General features: G+C 40.7%; 1 protein-coding gene across 4 annotated transcripts in view; it reads left to right on the top strand.

Moving 5' to 3' along the window:
• arhgap9 (Rho GTPase activating protein 9) overlaps positions 1-22,303 on the top strand; it is a 41,104-nt gene extending 18,801 nt beyond the window's left edge. Inside the window, exons 7-22 of one of the 4 annotated variants that reach the window (XM_071544538.1) lie at positions 241-330; positions 3,762-3,827; positions 6,594-6,740; positions 6,945-7,043; positions 7,975-8,036; positions 8,253-8,340; positions 9,026-9,121; positions 9,963-10,061; positions 10,669-10,777; positions 11,132-11,326; positions 12,123-12,221; positions 13,897-13,974; positions 14,657-14,710; positions 15,945-16,079; positions 18,071-18,176; positions 20,022-22,303. In XM_071544538.1, coding sequence (XP_071400639.1) covers positions 241-330; positions 3,762-3,827; positions 6,594-6,740; positions 6,945-7,043; positions 7,975-8,036; positions 8,253-8,340; positions 9,026-9,121; positions 9,963-10,061; positions 10,669-10,777; positions 11,132-11,326; positions 12,123-12,221; positions 13,897-13,974; positions 14,657-14,710; positions 15,945-16,079; positions 18,071-18,176; positions 20,022-20,208 — 1,710 coding nt within the window. In that variant the 3' untranslated portion in view covers positions 20,209-22,303. Of the gene's footprint in view, positions 1-240; positions 343-3,761; positions 3,828-6,593; positions 6,741-6,944; positions 7,044-7,974; positions 8,037-8,252; positions 8,341-9,025; positions 9,122-9,962; positions 10,062-10,668; positions 10,778-11,131; positions 11,327-12,122; positions 12,222-13,896; positions 13,975-14,656; positions 14,711-15,944; positions 16,080-18,070; positions 18,177-20,021 lie in introns of all 4 variants that reach the window. The other 3 variants (XM_071544537.1, XM_071544540.1, XM_071544539.1) reach the window with 3 other exon arrangements.
• Positions 22,304-26,297: the final 3,994 nt, after the last annotated feature.

Here is a 26,297-nt window from a genome sequence, read left to right as displayed (position 1 = left end):
TCCTTCCCCTATGCTAATGATATGGATGGACAGCTTATTTTTGAAGTTGGCGTTATGGAAAGACTTAACTAAATCTATATGGCAGCTTGTTGCATATTATTAGCAGTGTTGCTAAATTTATGATAACAGCTGGTAATTCATCTAAAAAGTTAAGGTACAAAATAATATACTGATGAACTGATTCTTAACTGTTAAAACCTTTCCTGTTTCACTATCTGTGTTTTGCTGTTTCTGTCCCAGGTCAGTCTGGTCCAGCCCCAAACGTTACCCAGGGACACCAGCCACCTGTCGCTACCGCTGTCTGGCGCTGGCAACGGAACTATGCACAGGGTACTGGCTCCAGTAGGTTTTTATAGTACTTCTACAGAGGTGGTAAAATTCAGTCTTCTGCTTGACATACTGTCATTTAGTGTAATACAACGTCTAGCTTTTGACTTTATCGGTAGTTTGGCCGTCTATCATGTTGGCAATCACAGGACTTGAACGACACCTTTTACGCTTGCATACAGATGACACCTGTCTCGATTGTAAAAAAAACAAACTCTCGCTCTGCTATCGCTGTTGCTCTCACCTACACGTGTAACCAACCACTGAGTGCAACAAATTCACGCCCGTTCTCGGGGGGTGTTGTCACATTCTGGGAAATGCAGGAAATCACTGACTGAAGTAGAAGTAGACAAGGCAGGTTGTGGGAAAGCGGGTACAACAAGAAGTAAATTACAACACCTCATCACAAAATAACTCTTGGAGTGCATTGAACGTCACAGATTGATGATATATCACAGTGTAAGAGTATCTGAGGGTGGATTTTTACATTAATGTGGAGCTGTACTCCTCAGGTGTGTTATATCTTGTTGGTTGGCCTCCTGTCATCACAAACACCAGTCAAGCCTGCTCATCTCAGAGGAATACTGTGCAGTGCAGTTTGCAGTGTAATTCTTGTGGTGTTCAGAAAAGAAAGAGACATAGTTTAATATTTGCTGTTAATTTATTTTATTATCAATATGCACTACTTACAAGTACACTCAGATTAAGGGGGTCATTGTGCAATAGCCTATATTTGGTATTCAGGCACCGTTGGCATGAAGAAGTTTTGTACTGGTCTACAGTACAATATGTTTATACCTGACACTGTATGCCAGGTCAGAAATAGATTTATTATGTGGTGTTATAGTTTTATTAATGTGTTAGGAGAGGGTTTTTCTTTCACTTGTTCAGAACTGTCAAGGAGCTTTTAGTCTTACCATATTGCTCTGCCCCATGATGTAAATAATTCAGAGAATTAAATAATAATTCTTATGTAATATTTTTTAAGCGTAAGCAGCTGTGCCGCATATACTTTCTTGTTGGGTTTTTTTGGAGGCTGGGGGGGGTTTGGCACGCCTGCATAGACAAACACAGACAGCCACAGATGCAAGTACATACGTAAATTCACACATATACGCACACACACACACTCACACCCTGAGCCCCTCTCTCTCTCTGTGTGAATCTAGTGGCCGTCAGCCAGAGTGCACAGAGTGTCCAGACCAGCACTATGTGCCAGATTAGAGCGCAGAGCAATGCTGAGCAGGGCCAAATTAAAAAGGGGATTACATCTTTCTAGTTTCCCTGTCATATACTGACTGACTCACTCACTGCTTTATTTATTTATTTATTAATAGCCCCCCTTCCTCTCAAATGCGTTTTTTCTTGAGCTAATCCCAGAAGGGAATAACAAGGTAATGCCTCTTTATCTAATGCAGATGAGCAGTAGCTCATAGCCATTATGGCCGTATGGATGGAGACTTAGGCACAGACTACTCCTTTAAACCCAAAACACTACAAAACATTGCTAAATTTAACCCACTCAGTTAGACCACTCATCACCCTAAACTCCTCCCTAAGCGTACAGATGACATCACAGTCAAAGTTTCTCTATTTCCTTTTTTTTTCCTATTTCTTTTTGTAAACTTGATGTACTGTTGATGCAGTGTTTGTACACTCTGGGAGAGAAAGTACACATCTATTACTCTGCAGATAAAGGTTTCGCCGACTTCTACAGCAGCTATCAGTGACTGGAAATGACCTGCCTACTGTATCTACTGTATAAATCTGTATATTAAAGCAATTCTAGCTGCACAATTCAGATTGTTAGAGATAAGCATTTTGCATCTCAAGATTGCGTTGCCTCAATATTGCATCAGTCTTTCAAATTAGATTTTGCTCATCAAATAACACCCAGATGATGATCAAAGAAATGATTCCACCGTCATGTTGGTTTGACATGCATTCTGTTGACCCATATATGTCACATTTCATTGCGTAAGTGACTTTTATTATCACACAGGAACTTTACAGAGATACAGCACATACCATTTGCCAGATGAATGTATGACCCATATTACCTGTTACCAATATGATTATTAGGACTGAAATGACCCATATTACTAGTTAGCACACAGTGTAGACCTGTATTTTTAATCAAAGTGATCCTGGCATGAAAAACACCATAACCCTTGCCATGTTGACTCCATGCTGTCCCTAGTGAGCTCATGTATGCCTTCATGAAGTATACACCAAAGCCGTTTCACAACAGTTACTGGTAATGTTAGGGCGAAGTTGAGGTGTGATTATTTGGTTGAGCGTGTTGCTTCCTGGCTGAGCTGCTGTATGTGAGACTGATTGTACATACTGATAGAGCCAGCTTCCCTCTAGAATGGGGAAGTAGACAGACTGAGAGAGGGGAGAGAGAGATGAATGGAAAACATTTTGGGTTCGGACTTAACGGGATGTGACTTGCAAAGACAGCCAACCGTAGACTTTCACTCGACAGATTAACAAGCACTCGGTGTCAGAGTTGTCCTGGACTGTATCACTGGGTGATCAGTGATAATGAGCACCACTGCTGTAAGTTCATTTCTGTTCTTCCTTTACTGAGAATTACACAGATCTTGATGTCAGCAGTTAGGAATATGCTTCTTTTGAATGTCAGCAAATGCGGTACTCTGATGTTGGCTTGTCATCGTCAGATACATTTGTACTGCCAAAATGGCAAAATGGGTTGATATGACTGTGTGTGGATGTGTGTGTGTGATGTGTGCCCCAGTTCATTGGCTAGAAGTCACATCAGCATGTCTGAGTCAAACCGGTACTATGCGATCTATGTTTCACTATTACTGAGCAACGGCGAGAAACTTCACCATTCAGTGGAAACTGTCCAACTGCCTTCAGTTGTGTGTGGGCATGTGAGTGTCTCTATTCCTTCGTGTGTGTAGCTCTGTGCTGTGGTGGCAAGTAAAACAGCATATTTTCTTTTAGTTGGCAGGATACAGGTGCAGTAGAGGGGCAGAAGAGGGGTTTCAGATGTTGTGGGTGTTGCCTTGGGCTCCATGGTTGATCTTAACTGAACACACTTGTCTGCATCCTGTTTTTACATTTGGATTTCAAACATCATCACCCAAATTGCTCCCATCAGTGCTTATGGAGCTTGTTTGGATTTATTGTTACACAAATAGTAAAAAGTCTAGTTTTCACAAAAAGAGACAGAAAGCTTGGTAGTAAAACAGGTTTTGATCTTTCCGTGGGTCAAAAGGTAAATACAATAGATTTAAGTTTTTAATGAGGAAGTGTATATTTAAACTAACTGTTCATCCGTATTTCCTCTAATGTCTTTGTGTGTCTATCTGTCTGTGTCTCTCTCTGTCTGTCTCTCTCTGTCTGTCTCTCTCTGCCTGTCTCTCTCTGTCTCTCCCTCTGTCTGTGTGTGTGTGTGTGTGTAGCTGTCACCAGATTTCCTCTTTGGGAGCCACCAGAGGAAAGCTGACAGTGGCTGGCAGATGAAACAGGTGAAACTCTCTCTACCTACTGCACTCTTTCATCGGCAGAGGGCATTTAATGTATTTCACCTTGAATTTCACCTCATGAAAACAACCCTCTAACAATAAAGTAGAAGAAAACACCCATTATCTGTTTTACATATTCTCCGTACACAGCGGGATAAATTTGGTTTACAAAACGGGACGTCCTGGACCTTTGGTGACTTAGTCTGCCACTTTGTCCTTGTCACTGCATGGGTTGAAATCCTGGTTCATGCTATGCTTTCATATCTCCTTCTACCCACTTTTTTATCACTCATTAATTGTGTGCCTACCTGCCTGCACAAAAATGCCTTCAAATGACATCCGTCTCTTCCTCATTTTTGTTTGTTTGTCTGCTCGTGAAGGTAATCCTCGTAATAAGTGTTTTGACACTCCCATCCACCGCATACTTTTGGACTGAAGAGCTGAAGGGGGTTTTGATGGAGAGGAATTTCCTCTTGAAAATCAATGAATTCCAGAAGTTAGATTTGCAAAAACTGCATCTGCACTGTATTACTGTAGAATATATTAAAGTAATGCCAGCTATGCTATTTTGATTCTCAGAGATCAGCATTTATGCATATTAAGGTGGTGAAATACAGCAACTCATGCTGTAAAAAAAAAAAAGGCTGTTACCCAAGCAGTTCTTACTGCAACATGTTGCATCACAGTGGGGTGTGGGTGCACTTGGTATAAAGCCCCTTTAAAGGCCTCCTCTTAGCAAAGGAGCAGATTTGGCTCTTAATGCTAATCCTCCTTGCATGAGGAGATGGCAAACATTAGGAGGGGTATTTAGTATGATTGTTGAAACTAGGTTACAAGGATTGGGAAAGGTACTTAATTATGGCTGCTGCTGAATACACTGCAGCAAAGACAGTTGAAGTTGTGTGGATATGTGTATTTGTATCTGGTTGCAAACGCTCTTGTGTGTACGTGTTTGCAAGCATGCATGTTTTGCATGGACATGCACATATGCATATGCGTGCACCTGTGTGTCTGTGACCCTCTTGTCTCTCTGCCTCTTAGCTCTTTTTGTGAAGTGAAGCAAAACAATTTCAACTTCATGAGGAAACAACAGTTTGTCCCCATCTGGCACTGTGCCAAGAGCTCAGTGTCATGTGAGCAGTCACGCTTCTTTATATAGTGTGATGAACAATTATTGGATTTTTTTTACACATATGTGAAATAATTAGAATGCCAATATGCTACAGTCATTATTTGTTGAGTTCATACAGGTTGATGAAGCCATCATAAAATGTGTGTATGTAGTACTGCCATAATGTATGTAGTACTGCCGCTGCACTGTTGCTCTTCCCCCAAGAGGAATTGTTTGGAAAAAACTTCAGACCTAATGTAGAATAGATGTAGCATGGCAGGGGGCTTCTGCGATGGCTACCACTGTATGGCTTCTGCTGTGAGAACCTAGAGCAGACTTGTGTGCAAACTTGTTAAAATACTAATGCTGCCATGGACCCAAGTGTGTTAGGTGACCTTCAAACCCATGTAGGAATGGCTCGCAAGCCAGGATTCAGTTCCCTGGCTGTGGCACTTTGTGAACCATAATCCCTCTAGGTATTTTACCCTCTCTGCGATCCATCTGTCTAAATAAACAGGCAGAATCACAAACAGCAGACTGCCTGCTGTGTATTATGAAAATACATTCGCTGACTAAACGAATGAGACAGTGAGCGAAAGTCCTCATCTATAGTGCAATATGGATTGAAAAATTGAAATAGCACATGATTTAGATTATGGGTCTTTGTTGGTCTTCATCTCAATGTATTAACAATAACAAAAGCAATAAAGACCAATTTTAGTTTGTTGTACCTAGACTATTGACTGTATTGACTGTATTTAGGAAGTAAGCACATAGTGCATGGGGCAACTCCAAAGGTAGCCTACTGTACTAGTTGAACAGGGTTTGTGTCTTCTTGATTCTTGCTTCCTCTTTGCTTGCTAACTTGTTCATAGAAACATACAGCTCTGCCTGGTTTCTGCTTTATCACCATTATGTATTGCTGTCTTGTTAAGTATTTGTCCGTTGCCTAATTATTTGTCTATTCTGTGTCCTTGAATGCATTTTTATTTTACCTACAGAAAGCACTAGATTAAAGTTGAACATGTTATTGGAGGACAAGACTCCATCTGTTCTCTAATGCCGGAATGCCGCAGTACTAATGGCATCCCAGGTCGCTGAAATGACAATAGCTTTACCTCAGATTATCAGATTGCACAATTCTGAGATAATACCCATTATGTATTGTATGAACAGTGGGCCTGCACAACAGTCAACCTGTGACTTCTAGTATGATATGTTATAGCGTAGCCCTAGGAAAAATAGTAATTGAATGCGTTTTGAATACTTGAAAGGCTCTGACAGTTGTACTCGTTACTGTTGGTTGCTTGTAATTTTGGTGATCTAGGAATTTAAGATTATTCTACTGTTGCCCTCATTGTAAATCTCTCTAGGAAAGAGCAACAGCTAAATGTATGAAATGTAAATATAATATAAATGAAAAAAGTTCTGCCTATGTCTGTTATAGTCTCTATACAGAAGTAAATAAACGCAGAACAGCTCTCGCCATCTATAGATATTAAAACACTATGGGAGCCTATTATAGTGTGCAGTTCTAGAGCAGTTCTGGAGTCAGTGCATGCCATTGCCCTTCTTTGTTTGCTCTCCCTTTGACCCCTCGACCCCAACCTTTGACCGCTGCCCCAAACATTTGACCCTGAACTTTAACCCCTGTGAAGAGCATGCAGCGCGCCGTCTCCTCCGACGCACTGAACACGGCGGCATTCAGCGAGGCCGATGCCCAGTGCCATAACTCCACCCTCCTGCATGATGGCAAGCAGCAGCTCAGCCACTCCCAATCCATGATCCTGCCCGAGAACGGCAAGGTACACACCAGCAGTCCGCGTACCCACAAACACCATGAACTGTGTGCGTAGCATACAGAAACACAGAGGGACACAGACAGAAGAGGAAATGGCAGATGAACAGTTGCAATTAAAATACAGAGAGACATATACTGTTCACATAAACGCACTCACAACAAAACAACAAACACCTCCTAAAGCATTTGTCCACCTCCCATCTTCCAGCTGGTCCGGCAGTGCAGAGACTACTCCTATAATGTGACCAACATCGTAGTGGAGCCTCCGTCTCCTGAGAGCTCTCCAGACAGCGACGGCTGCACACCGGTGAGACAATAATGCCTTTTGCTTGTGACTTTCAGTAACTTCACTGTAACTCATAGGTGATCCAGTACTGTGCCGTGGAGTAAGATCAGGTCAAGGGCGCCTTAAGATTTCACTCAGTAGATAAATATCAATAATCTTTACCAAAATCCAGTTGTGTCAGGATACATTTACACTTCTTTTCCTTATAAGTCATGCGTCATGCAGTTTTGTCTTGAACCAGCACCTTTTCTTTGCTAGTTCCTCTTCCTTAATGATGTGAGGGTTTCTGTGACATTTCAATTTGTGTGTGCCAAAGCGTTAGTAGGTTTGAGAACCAGTTTTGTAAATATACAAGAGTTGGCCATGTAGATCAGTTTGTACTCCTGCAGATATTAAAAATTACCTTCATCTCCGATTTTTCTCAAATTGATATACCTACTGTATTCATCGCTTACGTCTTCATTTACTATTAACTCTGTTCTCCTACATCTTAAAGGGGCCATACCACAGTGGGAGATTTTACAGCAGCCACCCTCCTGCTAGTTTTTGAATGATGCAACAGTCAAGTTAAATGGGTTCACTCAGGATTCAGTACATTATACAGAGGAAAGCCCTCTGCTCCACTTTACTGTTACATTTAAACTTTTCCCTATACACCTTTATAATTCCAGCCATCCCTGCTGATTTGGGACTGATAACATTCGTGTGACAGTATAAATGTATATGAATATGGCAAATTTGAATGAATTTTACATCGTTTTAATTCAGTATTTCATTCAGCCTGGCTAATAAAAGTAATGCAGATGTTTTTAAAGGGTGTCAATATTCACTCCACAAGGCTTAAATATGTACAATAAAACCAAATGTGAAGGTTTGATGGAAAGGTGTCTTGGTTAAATTCTAAGCATCACAGACCCAGTTAATCCATTTTACTCTTGACACCCATTCCCAGGAGCTGGAGAAGGCCGGTCTCTTGAACAAGACCAAGATTGCAGAGGGAGGCCGAAAACTGAGGTGAGACTTCAAAAGGCTGGTATCATTAAAGCCAAAAAGGTGAATTAGAGCACATCTGTTTTTTATCATGTTTTTTCGTAGTGTTTCATTTAATTTTCTATGAATGTAGCTAATATATTTGGGAAAATTAAGACGTATTATCGTAGAAGTATGATTTGCCGGGCTGAATTCCATCTGAACTTATTGTAACGATACAGTGTGTTTGTTGGTTTGAAGGAAAAACTGGAATCCATCCTGGGTGGTGTTAGTGGGGAACAGTCTGGTTTTCTTCAAGGATCCTAAATCACAGACACCTTCCAGCTGGGTAAGAGATTAAACAACCCAACCTACAGCCTTTTTACATATATATATATAAAAGACTTTAGTCTCAGTAACAGCTGAACACAAAAACACAAATGAACTATAAAGTATATCCATTTGGGTGGAAGAATTATTAGTTTATCATTTAGTATCTTTAAAATACAACTTATTCAGTTGGTTAATATGTTGTCATTTCCTCAATCAAGGCTTGCTGTTGATCATTTTGTAAGAGGAGATGTCACTTTTTCCAAATGTTGGACATCTAATTTTAGAATATAACACTTCAAATATTCACAAATCTGCTGACTCTGCTCCAGTGCATGAAGACTAGTAGCTTGTGATGATCACATAAACTGTGACCGCATAGCTTGATATTCCTGTCCACTACGTTACACACATTTGTGTTGTTGTGTTTATTGGAAAAATGATAGGCAGTTATTTGTTGAATTCTTAATTCATTTTAGTTAATTTCAAATTTTATATATAACTACTACATAATTTCATGGTTCTTACCAGGAAACTTCCTAAGAAATTAACAGTTCTTTTCTTGGAAATTATTTGGAAATTGCGGACCCAGAAAGTAAAGCATTACCTAAAAATTCTGGGTGGTTGCAGCAAATTGAGCATTCACCAAAAGAAATATCATGAAATGAAATTTGTTTGTGTGTGTGCATGTTTATGATGGTCAGAAACCAGGAAACAGTCGTCCTGAGAGCAGTGTGGACCTGAGAGGAGCACAGCTCCACTGGGCCAATGAGCTGTCCAGCAAGAAGAACGTCTTCAAGGTGAGAAACAAGAAGGTCGAATAACAGAAAACCCAGTTAAAACAAACTGAAAAGGGGAAGCGCGAGATCTCATGTAATCCTTTTCAAATCCTCAAACTCTTAAGCAAGTTGAGAAAGAAGTGTGCGCTAGATGTGTACATAAACTTTTTTTTTTTCAAATGCTCAGCCTTCAATGACCTTTTCATCAACATTTTAATATTGTCGCTGTTAATTAAGTGTACAATGAAGACAGTAAGAGTATAAGAGTGAGGGAGAGGAGAGGTGGAAGAACATAGGAAGCTATTTCTGTCACCGCACTCAGCAGAAGGGGGGGGAAGTGAAAGAGGGAAGTCTTCTTTCTTACTATGACCCTTCAATGACCAGTCTCCCTTATTTTAATATGATGTCTCTGTTGGCATTGCAGTTCTTTGTGGCAACAGTACCTTTAATGTTCACTAACACAAATCACCCATAAGGCATAGTAAAAATCCATTTTCCAGCACCATATGTGGCTGATTCAGTGACTTAAAGTGCTCACCTCAACCTCAGCCCGTAAGTGTGACAGAGTGCTGTACTGTATTTAACCTCAAGCTATGTCAGGATGAGTGAAACCCAGCACATTTCAGCTTTTACTGAAAATGATATTTACACAATGTGTACGCAGAGAAGTCTGAATAAAGTAAAAAAAAAAAATACAGTTAAAAACCTCACCGGGGAGCTGTGGGGAGCGTCTCTGGGGCTTAGCACAGCGGTGGTGCGACAGCAGTGTTACAGTATAAAGATGGCAGTGTGAGAATATGAGAATACAGCCTGCAGTGCTATGTACACACAGTAATGTGATTTGAAAATGTGTGTGTTTCAGCTGAGGACAGTGACAGGCAACGAGTTCCTTCTGCAGTCGGAGACGGACTCTCTGATCAGAGAGTGGTACAAAACCATCCAGAATGTCATTGACAGGCTGGTGAGACTGACACACACATACACACATACACACACACACACACACACACACACACACACACACACACACACACACACACACACAGAGCTTTTGATGTACTGCTATTCCCATTAGGGGTTAAAATGGTTTCTCCTAGGATCAAAATAATGATATACCTGTACTCAAGGATTTTTAAAAAGAGTGGATGTTGAGAAAATGCTATTTAACAAATTCATATATCTTGAATATGCAGTAAGGAGGCAGAATGTTGTACATATGGACTCTTTACTATTATATATTGTTTTTATGTAACAACCCCCCATGCTCCCTCTTTTTAAGACCTGGAACATAATTAAAACTATTTTTCTTATGTGTCAGGACAGTGAAAACCACCTGGACAAGGCAACAGTTCTAATTTGTTAAAAGGCATTGTGTAAATGTGTTTCTACTATGCTGTAGGACTATTGAAAACCCAGTTTAAATCTACTTTTTAACATGAAACAGAATTTAAATGATTCAAGATTCAAGATTCAAGAAAACTTTATTGTCCATTAGTGCAGGCAATAATGGAAATTTGTCTTTCAGTGGTGCATAATGCAGTTTTAAATGTAATCTTCCTGCGTTCCAGGACCGTGAAAACCCTTTAGACAATGTCCTTCTGTACTCTCTGAGGAGAGCGGGCAGTGTGGAGATGCTGGACCACAGCGGAGACGAGGACGACAGGTGCAGAACGTCACGTAAGTTCTCACCACCTAACCTCCGTCCCTCATCACTCCCTCCTGCCTTCCTTCCTTCACACAACCGTCCCACATAACCGTCCCAACTCATCCCCGCGCCTCCACTCCAATCTGCTCATCTCCACTCACGCCTTCATTATCGTTCTTTTTGTTTTTTTTAAAACTCCCATCCAGGCTTCTTTCATCCCTCCATCCTGTCTTCCATTCTGTCCTCCATCCAGCCGACTTATATCTTCACGCGGCCTCCGTGGCAAATAATCCCCCCGTCAGTCCTGTCTCATCTCCGCCGTCGCCCGGCCCTCCCGCTTTTCATCCTCACCACCATCCCCTCTCATCTCCTCTCCTCCCCTTTAGCCGACCAACCTGCACTGACCTCCGCCTCCTCCTCCTCCACCACTTCCTCTTCCTCCTCCTTTCCTCCCTCCACAGTCCCTCGCTCGGCGTCCAACCTGGAGAACACGGAGAGGAAGAGAGTGAAGAGCCGGCTGAAGAAGCTGATCCTGAAGAGACCTCCCCTCCAGGCCCTGCAGGAGAAGGGTCTCATCAAAGGTGAAATCTCTTATTTGATTTATTAGACTATCTGAATGCATGTCTGCTTTATTCAATAATATACACTGGAAAGAGACAGAAGGCCGTGCATCCTGATTTGGACATAGGACATGTTTTGGATTAAAACCAATTAATTACGATGTTACGAAGTTATGATGCTCTCTAGCCCACTGAGCCACCGAGATTTCCTAAGGGTGAGATCTGGAAAAATCCTCTACTGTCAAAGAGCCACTGAACCAGCTTCTGCTGCTAAATATTACAAGACTGTGTGACTGTACAACTACTCTCTAAGGCCATTGTTTAAAATCAAAACCCATGCTTTGTTAACTTTATATGGTTAAATAAACCGTGGTGAGCTCATTGGCTACTGTATCAAATACATTTTTTATGAAGTGCTTTTCACACAGTGTTTTGCAGAGAAATCAAAACAAAATGATCCTACAGTAGTATAATTGTATCGCACTCTAGTGTAAAGCCTCACAGATAAAAGACACACACTACAGTATATACAGTGCATGAGTGACATTGCATCATCAAAGGTGAGCTCAGTTCTCTGCTGGGAACACAGCAGATCGTGGCAAGCCAAATCGACTGTAGGGGTTTTCTCCTATTCTGAACAGTAAACTTATCCCTAGATAAAGTTTAAACTTAAGCTTGTAGCTCTTACATCATGTGTTGTTATCACAACATCATCAGGAAGTGTTTGTAGAAGCCACAATTGTCTGAGAAACACTTCAGAACAGATATTAACGTGTGTTTGTGTTTGTGTCTGTGTCTGTCTGTCATCTCCCTTTAGATCAGGTGTTTGGCTGCAGTCTGGAGATGCTGTGTGAGAGAGAGAGGAGCACCGTGCCCCGCTTCGTTAGACTGTGTACTGAGTCTGTGGAGAAGAGAGGTACAGTTACAGAGCCAAAGGCAGTGCACTTCTAGACTTCCACTAAGCGGACACAACGTCAGTTTGGGGAAATAGCCTCAATCCTGCTTGGAGCAGCAGTTGCTTGACAGCTGTTCTGCACCGACGTAACAACAGAGTTCAGGCGTGTGACAGAAAGCATCTACAAAAACGCGCTGAAAATCTTTCTGATTTCCAGGCAGGAAGTAGACTAGAACACACACATTCAGAGAAGCAGCCATGACAGGTGCCAGCCAGAGATAGATCCAAATGAGGGAAAATAGAGCTGCTTAGAAACAATGCTGGAAATAAATATTTAATTCACCAAAAAAAAAAATTGTGTTTGACTGCAAGGCCCTTAAAAACATTGTTTTGATGAATTAAATATATCTTGGGAGCATTGCTGTAAACAGTGTCCAGACTTAATTTTCTTCCATAGAGTTACAGATCTAGACATTTACATGGCAAGCAGGCTGTGACAGACTGAGAAACTTTTAGGACAAAGTAGCTAAGCAACATACTCAGTGATGATGAAAAAGGCAAAGAAGAATCAATTTGATAACATTTCTTTCAGCAGCAAGAAGTAGACATGTAATCACTGCAATGGTAAAGGGTTACCTTGACATTTTGAAATGTAGTTGCTTGCTTTCTTCACCAGAAAATTGTCACATTGGAGGAAAAGGTTTCTACAGCTAAATACTGCACAGCTAACTGTGTTGCAAGTTTGTTTTAATAGCTATAGAATGTTAATTCTAATACATACTAATTAATCAATGGAAAGATGAAGGACAAATGCAGAAACCTTTCCCCCTAAAGTGACAAGTGTTTGGTAAAGGAGATAACCAACCAATTTAAACTAAACATCTCTTTGGGCAGTATTATTTTTCAAAATGTTGCCACACACTAAAGCGTCAGCCAGTCAGCAGAGTTTTTTTCCAAGTGGCTGAGCTAAGGCAGGATCTTGTATAGCAGCACAGTGAGACATTAAATGTCAATCAGTGGCCCCTTGTGACTGTGATACTAGCATAGATGTTTTAAACTTGAAGCGGTCTGATAGGGCATTAATACTTTATGTGTCACAAAAGCACAACTTGTTCTTCAACTTCCACCCAGCAAAGCAGAAACTCAGTCTTGATGTCATAACAAACAAAACTGTGAGGGCTTCATTAAGCAACACACTATCCAATGTGAAAGGGAAGTTCGTAAATGTTAATAGCGGATTATATGATTATGCAGAAGAGAATTTTTTCAAGTTTGTTTCTCCAGCTTGTTATTGAAATGCGGTATAATGTATATTGTGTTATTGTGTTGTTATTGTTATATTGTGTTCCATGCATTGTATATTACATTGTCTATATGTTTGTCTTATGTCTTGCGGGGTTGGACGCTACTTTCTGCAACAAAACAAAATTCCAAGGCGCACTAAATTATTGATTGCCTGAAAATGTCACTTAATGGGCCAGCAAAATAATGAGTTGCTAGGATCAGCTTAGACTGCATTAACTCAGAGGAAGTTTTATCATAAGCTCATTAAGTTGAATTTTTTCTGCCAAATTCTAAAAATTTGGCAGCTTTGTTTGATATTGACTTTGTTAATCTATACCCAGCTCACCAGTCTGCACCACCGCACCAGTTGTGAACCACTGATATAAAGCTTCCTGTGTGTGGTGTGTTGCAGGGTTGGAAACGGACGGCATCTACAGAGTGTCTGGGAACCTGGCTGTGATTCAGAAACTACGCTTCCTGGTTAACCACGGTGAGGATGGAGGGGAGGAGCGAGGGAAAAAGGAATGAGGAGGGTAGAATTGAGTGATGGACTGTGAAAGAAAGAAGTAGAAGTAGGCACCAGTATGAGTAATATCAGTATAAGTTTCTTATTGATGCATTTTATCCATATAATATGGAGGAAAAAAAACAATATGCATGTTTCATATTGATACATTTTATCCATATAATATTGAGGAAAAAAACAATATGCATGTTTCATATTGATACATTTTATCCATATAATATTGAGGAAAAAAACAATATACATGTTTCATATTGATACATTTTATCCATATAATATTGAGGAATAAACTGATGGGGAGGGAGGAAAAAAGGGATGGGAGAGAGGAACAGTAAAGGAAGGGAATCAGTCGTAACTTGATTTTGCATTAGCTTCATCAGACATCAGCCCCTTTTATCTCTTCTTCTTGCTCGATCACTTGTAATCGAGATGAGTCTGCCGTCAGAAATGATTTTGATTATTCTGATTATATAATAATTAAAATGTCAAGGGCACATTCAATTGCACTTGTGAACATACACTCCGCACTCAACACACACACTGTATACAGGCTTGATTGAAATCTGTGACAGAAATCCGTTATCACGAATACAAACAGTGTATCCTTCTGACAAAGGGTCGCCGACTGAATAACTGTTGGTTTTTGCAGAGCGAGCGGTGACTACTGATGGCCGCTACATGTTCCCAGCAGAGTTGGTACAAGGTAGATTCAGACGGATAACGGAAGAGCCGGGGGGATGGGAGGTGGGGGGAGGGGGGGGCTCACCGCTTTCACGTGTTATTCAGCCTGCTTATATGTGTTGCATAATGTGAACACAGTCAGTCAAAACTCATACATGTATACACACACCATCACACACACACACAAACACAAACACACCGACTGACACACAGAGCTATTGACGTGCACTGAGCAGTTTGGCGATTGTACTACCATTTGCTTAATGTATGTGTGTCCCTTAGGCATTTCTGCTTGAAGTTTTCTGATGTAATAATGTACAGCAGGTTGTACAGGCAGTTCTCGCACGGTCCATGGCTGCCACCAAGTGGCTGAGACAGAGAACCAGTCGCTTTTGTATTGTGAAGTGCTCTAATCCAGTGATTCTCAACCTTTTTCATATCAAGGACCCCTAATTTAGTCCACATTAGGGCCACAAACCCCCATTTAATGTCTCGCAAATCTGAGAATATTTTTACTGTCAGATATGATTTTGTCCAGAATTCCATGACTATCTGTATTGTAGGTAGAGAGATAACAGTGAAACTCTGATCAAAACAGTCATTCTTCTGCATTCTCTAATTGTGTTAACTTGTAAATGAATAATGGTAAAGCTTAACAATTCATCAATTTGATTGGGACCCCCTGGAACCTCCTCAAGGACCCATGGTGGTCCCTGGACCCCACGTTGAGAACCACTGCTCTAATCCCACAACAGTATCCCACTGACTAATGCTTCTCATCATAATATATTACATTGTTCACATTATTGTTTGAATCATAGACATTGAGCCTTTTGACTTCTAGGTAAAAATCTATGTAAACGCCCCCTTTTCTCTGTCCTTCTGTATTTACTGATGAAATTCTACAATTTCATCAGTAAATACAAAAAGTTTGAGAAGCATTGGTCAAGGCTGGATAAGCAAATTTGTTTGTGTGCTTTCTTTTCCAAAGTGTGCACATGTGTGTTGCCGTCTCTTCTCTTACTTTCACAGGCCATTTCTATCTCCCTCCTGCAGCAAACAAGCCTTCCTGCTACGCCTTGGCCCTGATGCTATTACTGTAACTCCACTTCTCTCTCCCTCAGTTGTAACTCCTTGTCTCTCTTTTTCATATTGCTTTGTCGTTCCTTCTCTTCCTCTGTCCCCGTCTGTCTCATTTTCTCCCCGCTCCCCCCCTCCTCCTCCTTCTCCTCCTCCTCCTCCTCCCTGTCTTTCAGAGGAGAAGCTGAACTTGGACCAGAGTGAGTGGGAGGACATTCACGTCATCACCGGAGCTTTGAAACTTTTCTTCCGCGAGCTTCCTGAGCCGCTGGTTCCCTTTGGCTTCTTCACCGACATCGTGGAGACAGTCAGTGAGTGAACACCTTCAGTCCCATTCAGAGATTCATATAATGGAGGCAGGGATGGAAATTCAAGCTCCTCTCCAGTGAGCTCATCACCGCTTATATACATTTCTAAACTCTTCTCAAAAAGTATCTATGATCACTTCTATCTTTGAGTTGAGATATTTGTACAAGCACACTTAATTACCAATATCTCACCTGCTCAGATTTGTTATTTTTATCTCAAATGTGTTTTTACCATGGTCTCCAAGAGTCAAAATCAGGTCAGTCAGGGTGAGACAGTTCACTATACCTGGGCACTATCACACTTTGTCAAGGTGTGCTGAAAATCGTTTTCTGCTAATCAAGTCTGTTCTTTATCAAGCAGTATCTAATTAATAAAAGGAAGTAAAAGTTTTACTGTGAAAATATAAATCTTCACATTTTAGCTGTGATTTTTCACACAACTCCCATAATCCTCTTCTTACATGCAAATGAATTTTGATGACACCACTTGACAGGAGAATTTGGTTCTTCGTTTATTCATTTGCATGGAGTGCTGTGATAAAGTAGTGATACATATATAGTTAAATATTTTGATGATCATATACATAAAGTAACACAGAATCTGGCATTTTATAATAAATTATATTAGTAGTTCTGCATAAATAATGCCTCTATGTATGTAGGTAATATGCAATAAGATATGTTTGCTAATGCTTCAGTTGCAAATGTTAACCTGCAAGCCAAGCAGCCTAACGTCACTGTATTCTCTATAGAAGAGATGGAGGCCGCTGATCACATAGAAAGCCAGAGAACGGTGATCTCATTCAAGTAAACTAAACTAAATGAAGCTAAACTAACTTAAACAAAACAATCCCAATCCCAGGTTCATTCACAGGCTATTTTTCCCATTTGGACCTGAAAACGTTGTCGATGAGGTCACTGGATGGGGGGGGGGGGGCAACTAGCTCAGTAAAGCTGTTACACTGATGTGTCTGATCTGTCCTTTTCTGTAACGTTGTTTTCTGTGTTCTCTGTCTTGGGTGTGAGTCTTTCAAAACTCTGTCTTAGAAATTTGCTACACAATTAAAGGTATTATTATTACTATTGTTCCACTACATTTGCTTGTTACTAGAATCTTACACACCCCATCACATTCAATTGGGGGGGGGGGGGGGCAACTAGCTCAGTAAAGCTGTTACACTGATGTGTCTGATCTGTCCTTTTCTGTAACGTTGTTTTCTGTGTTCTCTGTCTTGGGTGTGAGTCTTTCAAAACTCTGTCTTAGAAATTTGCTACACAATTAAAGGTATTATTATTACTATTGTTCCACTACATTTGCTTGTTACTAGAATCTTACACACCCCATCACAATTTACACTAACCATGGTTCATATCCCACCTCCACTCTAACAGCTGTGTTTTTTTGCCTCTGTCCTCTTCTTTGCTTGTGTAGTCTTATTTTGTGTATTTTATTTGTCTTGATTGTTAAGTACTTTGTAAACTTTGTTTTTAAAAAACTGCTGTACAAATAAAATTACAAATTTAGGCATTGTAGCCATTGTGCGCCCATTAGTGCCTATTCAAATTCTGGCTGGAAGGTTTTGCACTAGCCCAGTCAGAGAAGTATAAATTTGGGTCCAGGGGGTTAATACAATTTCCATCCCTTAACAGCGGAGGTTTGATGAACACAGACCATAATTATTTGACATTCAGCTTGATGCCTGATGACATTTATTAGCTCTTCCTTTATGGGGATCTGGCTTAAAAATCGTCACATAAATTGGTCACACCACCCAGGATGGTTAATAATCGCATGTTACTGCATCAGATCAGATAGTGGATGCTAATAACGTACACAAGATATCAGATGGTGGATGCAGATCAGATAGTGGATCCTAAGTGGATCCTGATAAAGTACATCATGCTAATAAAGTACATGAAATACAAGAGATGGTATGCAATTATCATTTGATCATTATCTGTGATCTAACATGTCTATTCTGCTTGTGTTCCAGAAATGTCTGACTACATGGACAAAGTGGACCGTCTGAAGTGTCTGGTGCTCAACATGCCTCCTCCCAACCACGACACGCTGCAGTTCATGTGCCGCCATCTCAGACGGTGAGAGGACAGATTCAGCTCAAAGTTTGCCTGAATAATAACATCTATTTCTGTCTGGCCGACTGACTGGCTGGCTGTGCTGGTGTGTGTTTATCTGTCTTCCTCTCTACTTGTTTCTATCTGTCTGTCTGTGCCGGTCTCAATGCCGTGAAACGAACCCATTTCACAATGCAAAATATTCCCTTCAGACAATTAGGCAAGAAGGAATGAACCAGATGCCCCAGTAAGAAGAAAAATACGAGTTCTTCCTCTTCCTCTTAACTTTTTAAAATCTGACCACAAGAGGGGGCAGTGTCCTTGTTCTCAGCTATTTTCTGTAACCGATGTGAGACTTGGGGCTATGAATCACACACTATGCCAATGCCGTACCAGGATCACACTGTTGTTAAGTTTGGGTCTTATGAAGATGAAAAGGTTAGAGGAAGATGAATGGCTTATAATGTTCTGTGAGCCAGTTCCTTTTACAGTACATAAAGTGTGTGTTTTTTACCGCCTATGGTTTTCCCTTCCACTCCAGGGGTGAGTGTTCGTGTTCTGAGGCCGATGTTTGTGCCAGGGTGTGGTGGGCCCCATGAATTTGTCAACTCTGTGTCTTTCTCTCATTTTCTCTCTCTGCTGTCATTCCTTTCCCCCCTCATTCTGTTTCTCATTTATTATCTCCCTCCTCCATCACCGTGTCGCCGCCTCCTCTGCTCGCTCCCTGTCCTCATTCCCTTACTTCCTCTCCTTATCTTCCTCCTCTTCCTTCTCTTCTCTTCCTTCGCCCCTTCCTCTGCTCTGTCCTCTTCGGGCCCCCCCCCTCCTTCTCCTCCTCCCATCCCTTTCTCCTCTTTCTCCTCTTTTTGGTCTCACCCTCCCTCCTCCCTCTCCCTCCCTCCTCCCTCCCTTCCTCTCCTCCTCCTCCTCCTCGCCTCGACAGTCCCATGGGAGCGCTGTGGTTCGTCTGCTGGAAGGCATACCAACACCACCGCCGCCACCACTGGAACCTCTCTCTCGCTCTCCCTCTCCCTCGCTCCTTTTTTCTTCCCTCTCCTCTCTCTCTTTTTTTCCTCCTCTCTTTTTAATGTGGAAGTTTTGAGCAATTGCTGGCTGCTTCTGTGGCTTGGTGGGAATGGCATTTTTAGAAGAATGCCTCATGCTGTGGCTTTAACCCATTCCTGAGTCCCCCCCAATCACACACACACACACACACACACACCAACAAACACACACATAGGTGGATGTAGGCGGTGTATTTATACACATATACGCACGTATCTAGATTCACCAGTGCAACTACACAGGCATGCACACACACACACACACAAGTAGGTGAATGTCGATGGTGAATGTACATGGTGGATGCGGACACACAAATGCAAATACACCGGCATGCATGCACACAAACACACACACACATACACACACATGCATGCACACACACACCATTGCCTCATGTTGCCCAGTGCGTTGGGGACCCTCTTAGTTGCTGTCATGGTGTTCTGAGAGTCCGTAAGAATAATAAAGTTGTCATATACTGACCACGAGCATGAAGCTATATGGACAATTAGTGGTCAACTGTCTGACTGCAATCACGCAGATGAAGTCAGATGGATTAAAAAAAAGTAAAATTCATAAGCTGCAAAGACTCACAATCCACCATGTAAAGCCACTACCATTGTTTCAATAGATTTTTTCTTTCTTTTTATTCATTGTTATTTAGTCGTGGCGGAATATTTCACGCTGTGTGTTCAGATACAGGGGTTGGGGAAGATGGTTAAGTCTGTCTCTTCCTCTCTCATTCTTCATCTCTCTCTCTCCTTGTACCCCACCTCCCCCCTCCACCCTCATCCTGCCTGTCTGCAGAGTGCTGGAACATTCGGACGCCAACCGGATGACCACCCAGAACATCGGCATCGTGTTCGGGCCAACCCTGATGCGTCCGGAGCGGGACAACGGGAACATGGCCGTGAATATGGTTTACCAGAACCAGGCGGTGGAGCTCATCCTCAGTGAGTTTGACCACATCTTCGGAACGAGAGGCCCCTCCTGATCTTTCGGACAAGGGGTTTCAAAGTTGCTCTGGGTCAGACAAAAGCACAAGTATTGGAAGAGTGAAACGACCGGCTAGCATTTGTCTTCTATGCCTGTTGACTCATATGGTATAAAATGGATTTCACATCAAAAGCTAATTATGGGGTAAAAAGAACCGGGACAGACAGCTGCTAATCATGACATCTGGCCTTCATATAAAACCATGTTAAAACAATAACAGTAAAGCAAGCCAATTTTAGCTTAGTGCTTCAATACTTGTGTCTTTGACTGTAGAGGTAGAAACCAGTCCTGCTGTTGTTGCTGGTGGAATGGATGCTTCCTTGTCACTTTTCCTTGATGTTTTCACTGATCAGAGGACAAATGCAAGTCATAAAGTAGGGGATCTCCTTCACCCAGCCCAGCTATGTATAAATCAGTCATTATTTCAAGGAATGCGAGGAAGGATATTGTTCTACGGAGCATTCAGACAAAACTTAGCTGAACCGTCTCACTGTGAAACACACCAGCACCTCTTGCAGCAGGGAAACAAATGCACAAAGGGGCAATGGGGGCACTTATGCAACGCGAGGACAGACAGATCCCAACTGCGATGTTCGCATGGAAATAAATTATGCAAACCGACAGGAAGCAGGTTATGTGTGAAAATGTGCCACCATCTCTGCTGAAGTCATAGTATTTAGTTATAGAGAATTCAGGTTCATTTGAAACTGGGGAGAAGTGATAGACAGGTTCCCCTGAGAACTCTCCAAAGACAAGAGGATGATTTTGGTGATGGGATGACTGTCTGCCAACATGGTGGCAATGTTCCCTTGTACCAAATAGTACTGAATAGTGTGTGGACCTTTGGAGCTTCCCTTGTTGTACAATATTGGAATTATCTTCTATTTTTAATAGTGCAAACTCCACAGATTAAGTTAAAAAATATTGTTACATTGTAAATATGTGAAATACTGTCTTTGTCAACCAGTAGCACTTTGCATACAGTGTGTAACCTAAACAGATGTGTGACATACAATAATAGCCAAACTCAGACTGATAAAGTTGCTTTAAAATGATGAACTATGTATCATAAGAATATTACATGAACCTGATTGCTAACTTTCCTGCAGTAAAAAAAAAAGTGAACTAACTGATATGGGCGTTTCGTATGTGATATTTGGCACAGTAGAGTCAGGGTGTATTTGGTGGGTTGTTTGTATTGAGCGATGGGGTTGCGTGAGAGATAGTAGAAGTGTGGAGGTATGTGGGCCTCGGAGACTCAGCGGGCGGAGACATCCCCTGTGATTGGTGCAAATGCTGCTTTTAATAACAGAACAAAAGAGGAACTGGAAATGCATATGTTTAAAAAATGTGGATTTTCCCCAAAACCTCTCTCACTCTCTGTGGCTTTGGTAATTTTATATTGACTGTGGGTTTGGCAAAAGACAAAAAAGAGCAAGAAAGAAGCACAGGAAAAAAAATTAAGTGCTCATAGATTTGTGAAGTTTTATTTGATGTATTTATTATTTTTTATGTTCATATTGGTTCATGTTATTTGAGAGTGTGGGGAGGGGGGAGGACTAAAATATTGTATTAGGAAAGAAGAGCTGATTGATGTAGATCAATTGAATGTTTGATCAGTGAAAGACTTTGAATTTCATTGTTTGTTTCTGTGCATTTCCAGGGTCACCCTTATATTTGATTGCCACAGTAATATTTTCTGCCTAAATAGACAACCACACTTGTTTATTTGATTGAAATGTATGTATAAGTAGTCATTTATACATTGACTAGTATCAGAGTAAATGTATACATTTATCCCCAACACAGTAGTACAATTTCTCAGATCATTTTCAAACCTCGAAAGCATTCTTTCTTGTCTTTTGCCAGCCTCACATGTTAGATTGAATGTTTCTATTGACTATATTAAGCAAAGAAAATGTTTTAGGGTAAATCTGGTGTCTTACTTGCAATGTAACACGCTGAAACCATTAAACAATTCAATATTTCAGAAACTATTGCTATTTTGTACGTTACTGTAATTATGTACTATTATGTTTTGTTCTCTCTCCAACTTCTGAAATTGAGGAGATTTATGTGTCAATAAAAACCCAACAGCATAAAAGTCTTGAGGACAGAGCTCTCTGTGATGTGTTTTATTTCGCTTGGTGTTAATCAGTCCCTAATATTACAATCAGGCCATGAGACACACAATCAAACGCCCCTTTCTCCTAATCAGCAGCCTGCTGGCAACTGAAGTAATACACCATTACCTCATCGTTCAACATCAGCCCTTTGTCACGCTTGCTTGCTTTCTCTTTCTTTCTTTCTTTCTTTCTTTCTTTCTTTCTTTCTTTCTTTCTTTCTTTCTTTCTTTCTTTCTTTCATTTCTTTCTTTCTTTCTTGTTTCTTCAGTGACAGGATGTAAATTAACTGGTTTTTGTATTTTTTTATGAATATGTGATTATTACCAATGATGATACATGTTAAATATATTAGTAATAACTTGACGAAAACACAAAATGTGACTGAAAAATATATTATGTTTCTATGTGACAAACATTATAATGGCATGATCATTATTACAAATGAAGACAAAAGGGCTGCAGCGCTGCGGAAGGTTTATGCAAGATATTTTTTGAGTATAGTAAGCGTTACATTTTGACAAAATGGTAAATTTGTAAAATGTCTGTTTTTAATTGTTAAGTGAGTGTGCAATATGACATGTATAGTGGTTGTTTTAATACTGTTTTTATCCCTATGGTACATATGTTTCAGTTTATGGTATGTTTTTTTGTGGTATTTTATTTCATTTTATGGTATTTTATTTGTTTCTGTCTTATGTCTTACCTTGTGTTTTATGTGTATTAAGTGTTTTGTTTTGTTTTTTTATGTCTTGTGGTTCATTTGAACTATTCCTTTGTCCCTCTCTGTCTGTTGTGAGCTTGCCAAAACAAATCCCAATCAACCATGTTGAGATGGCAATAAATTACTGAAATTAATCCAAGTCCCTCTCAAAAAAAAAAAAAAAAAAAAAAAAAATATATATATATATATATATATATATATAATTTTCATAGTCTAAACTTCAATGGACCACTGTACTATAGGAACTGTTTATGCTCACAGGGGGCTTCACTAAATGAATACATACCCATCCAAAGCTACTATAATTTGCTTGGTCAGCAGATACGGCCATGATGACATATTGCAAGCAACTGCCCTTTGTGTTATATCACAGTATTTAACTGATGTTAACTTGTATTCAGTGCATGTCCTTGGAGCAAGTGAATGCGCATAGAAGAGAAGAGAAGAGAAGAGAAGAGTGTACAGTGCTACTTTATTGATCCCCATAGGGAAATATTCTCTTCACTTGCCCCCCTCCAGTCAGCCTGTGGGGTCAGTGATAGAAAAGCACCCATGGAGCTGGTAGGTGTCTTGCTCAAAGACACTTCAGCAAGAGACTTGCTGACACAGGCGTTTAGACCTCGTCCCTCTGGTTGAAAGACAGTCTCTGTAACCACTAGGCCACCCTGCCACCAGTGGAATATATCTTTAACAGCCCTTTATTTTTCACATAAATAGACCCAGCTTTTTACCAAGAACAGACAACACATGCAGTGCTCATTCATCATAGTCAGGCACCCTTTGCTCAAGGGCATTTCAGCAGGACTGGGTGCTGTTGCTATCAGGAATCGAGCTGGCAAACCTTCCGCTGCCACCTTAGCCACCTTAACTAAACTGCCAACCTGCTGCTATAGAATCTGCCTTGGCACATGATCAAGGCTGTTCAGCTATTGGACTGCACATCATATGGGATGCTGATGCTGAGACTGTTGATCAATTGTTGTCTGACTGTTGTGATTGTTTTTCCCCACAAATTTAATTCAAGGCGGCCCTCCATTAACTATCAGTTTACTCAGTGGGTTTGCTTACGGGTGTGGCCCAAACCAGCCAAACTATCATGCTAACGTCATAACGTCATGACTTGTTAGTGCTACAGTTGACTAATTGTTGTTGATGCATGGAACCCATGTCAAACTATCTAACCTACGTCATCCAGTGTGGTTTGTTAATGTTATGGTTGACCAATTGTTTACTAAACCTAAGGTTAACATAAAGCCCAATGTATCAAATATCTCCAAAGTTGCTCAGCCCCTGCATGCCACAACCACATGCACAGGTTCACAGGCAGAGACTAGCCACCTCTGATGAATCATCATGCAAATAGAGAGACCCACAAAAAAGTCAGTGTATCAATGCAATCTGCAGAGAGAGAGTGGCGATGGAAACTGTTTACTGCAGTGGGAGACTGAGCGGCCCAGACCACAACCCGGCTTCGACACCGTCTTCTGCTTTTCAATGTCTATGTTTACACTGAAAGGGATTTTAGCATTGCAGATCATACAGCAGTGGCATTTGAGTATTGACTTTGTTGAAGAGCGCTGGGTCATTAAGTAATGCTTCTTCTGGCTTTGAAATAAGTTAATAATTCAAACCATTTCACACCCCTTGCCGGAAAATTGGCTTGAAACCTTTAGAACCATAACATTGGAATAAAAATTCCAGTGTTGTGTATAATGTGTAAGGCTGACCTTTTCAGGTGTTTATGAAAAAAATCAGTGAAATACAAAATTCTGGTGACAAATTATGTACAATTTTATTACAAATATCCACAAACATGCAAAAATATATGAAAAGGTAATTCAATACAAAAATTGCATGAGTGCTAGTAAGAAATACTGCTTGATATTGATATAAATTTGTGCAGACAAGTGAAAGTAAACATTTTTTTGGCTTTTTATGGCCAGGAAATAAAATAACAGGTAAGGAACTATGCAAAAGAGGGGTGGCAGTTGGCGTGACACATATGCATATCTTTGGTGAGACGTACACACACACACACACACACACACACACGCACACACACACACACACATTGTGACATCTTCGGCCCACAGTATGCATGAATGCTAGAAGCTTAGTCACGCCTCATGCACCACCGTTTTATCTGCTTGCACCAAGGCTATGTCGGATTACTCACAGTGTCTGAGTACATCTAAGGCACTTTTCACGTTGACTACACCGCAGTCAGAAAGAGGAAGTTAAAACTGATGTATGTGTCCCAAGGCTTCAACTTGACCCTCTTGCCGTGCCTCAACAGGCAGCCCAAATGTGTGACACATTACTGTCCCGGTGGTGTGAAAATAGCCTGCAACATGTGTAAATTATTACCAGAAAATAGCAGACATTTTTAAATGAAATAAAGCAACTCCATGTGATTATTACATGAACAACAGAACACATGGTGAGACAGTGCAAGTTTTATTTGCTCCCTCAAAGGAAAAAACCCAAAGAATGAACTTGTCATCTGCCCCTTTCAAACTCCCATGTAGAATTACGAAAAGGACACTGTCCCCTAACAAGGCATATGATTTAAAAGGTGCAGTCCTGCTTATTTTTCTGTTAAAAAATATAAACAACCACCTTACAGGTCTTCAAGAAATCTTTCCTGTTTTGACCGCTTGCTCTTCATACTAAACAGACTGATGATTTAAGTTACTGTACTGTACCTCTGAGCACCACAGTTAACCTGAGGAGACAAGCTGGTTGTGGCATATACCTTGTGATTTCACAGCATGAGTAAAGAGAGTCCTGGCAACAAATACGTCCATACTCGTATTCTCAACCACTCACTGGCTTTGGGACAAAATGAATAGCTGCATGACTGATTGTGTATTTCCATTCAAAATAATATTGTACAGTTATTACTTATTTCTTAAGATAGAGGTAAAGATTTGAGGAGAATAATACCACAGGATATTCAAAAGTGAATACTACTTGCACTCAAAAGGAAGAATAAATATAGTAACAAAGCAACAGGCAATCCTGATCAATACGGCTGTATCTGTAACCACTAACCTCTACAACCTGGCCTTGCATGACATGTAGTCACAGTCACAGTAGAAGTCTCCACATCCTGCATTAGTACTGCAGGATTTTCCAAACCTCCAGTTCCTCCAGGGCCTGTTTTTTTTTTTTAACCTATGGGTCTTTGACTCCACATGTGAACAGTGCCAATGTTTTGAACAAAGTAACTACATTTTT

This window comes from Centroberyx affinis, unplaced genomic scaffold (genome assembly GCF_046629955.1).
Source record: "Centroberyx affinis isolate AG114_WGS23_722 - 3 ecotype Tasmania unplaced genomic scaffold, CSIRO-AGI_Caff_v1 ptg004599l_1, whole genome shotgun sequence".
NCBI classification, from domain to species: Eukaryota; Metazoa; Chordata; class Actinopteri; order Beryciformes; family Berycidae; genus Centroberyx; species Centroberyx affinis.
This window is presented reverse-complemented; position numbering and strand designations above follow the sequence as displayed.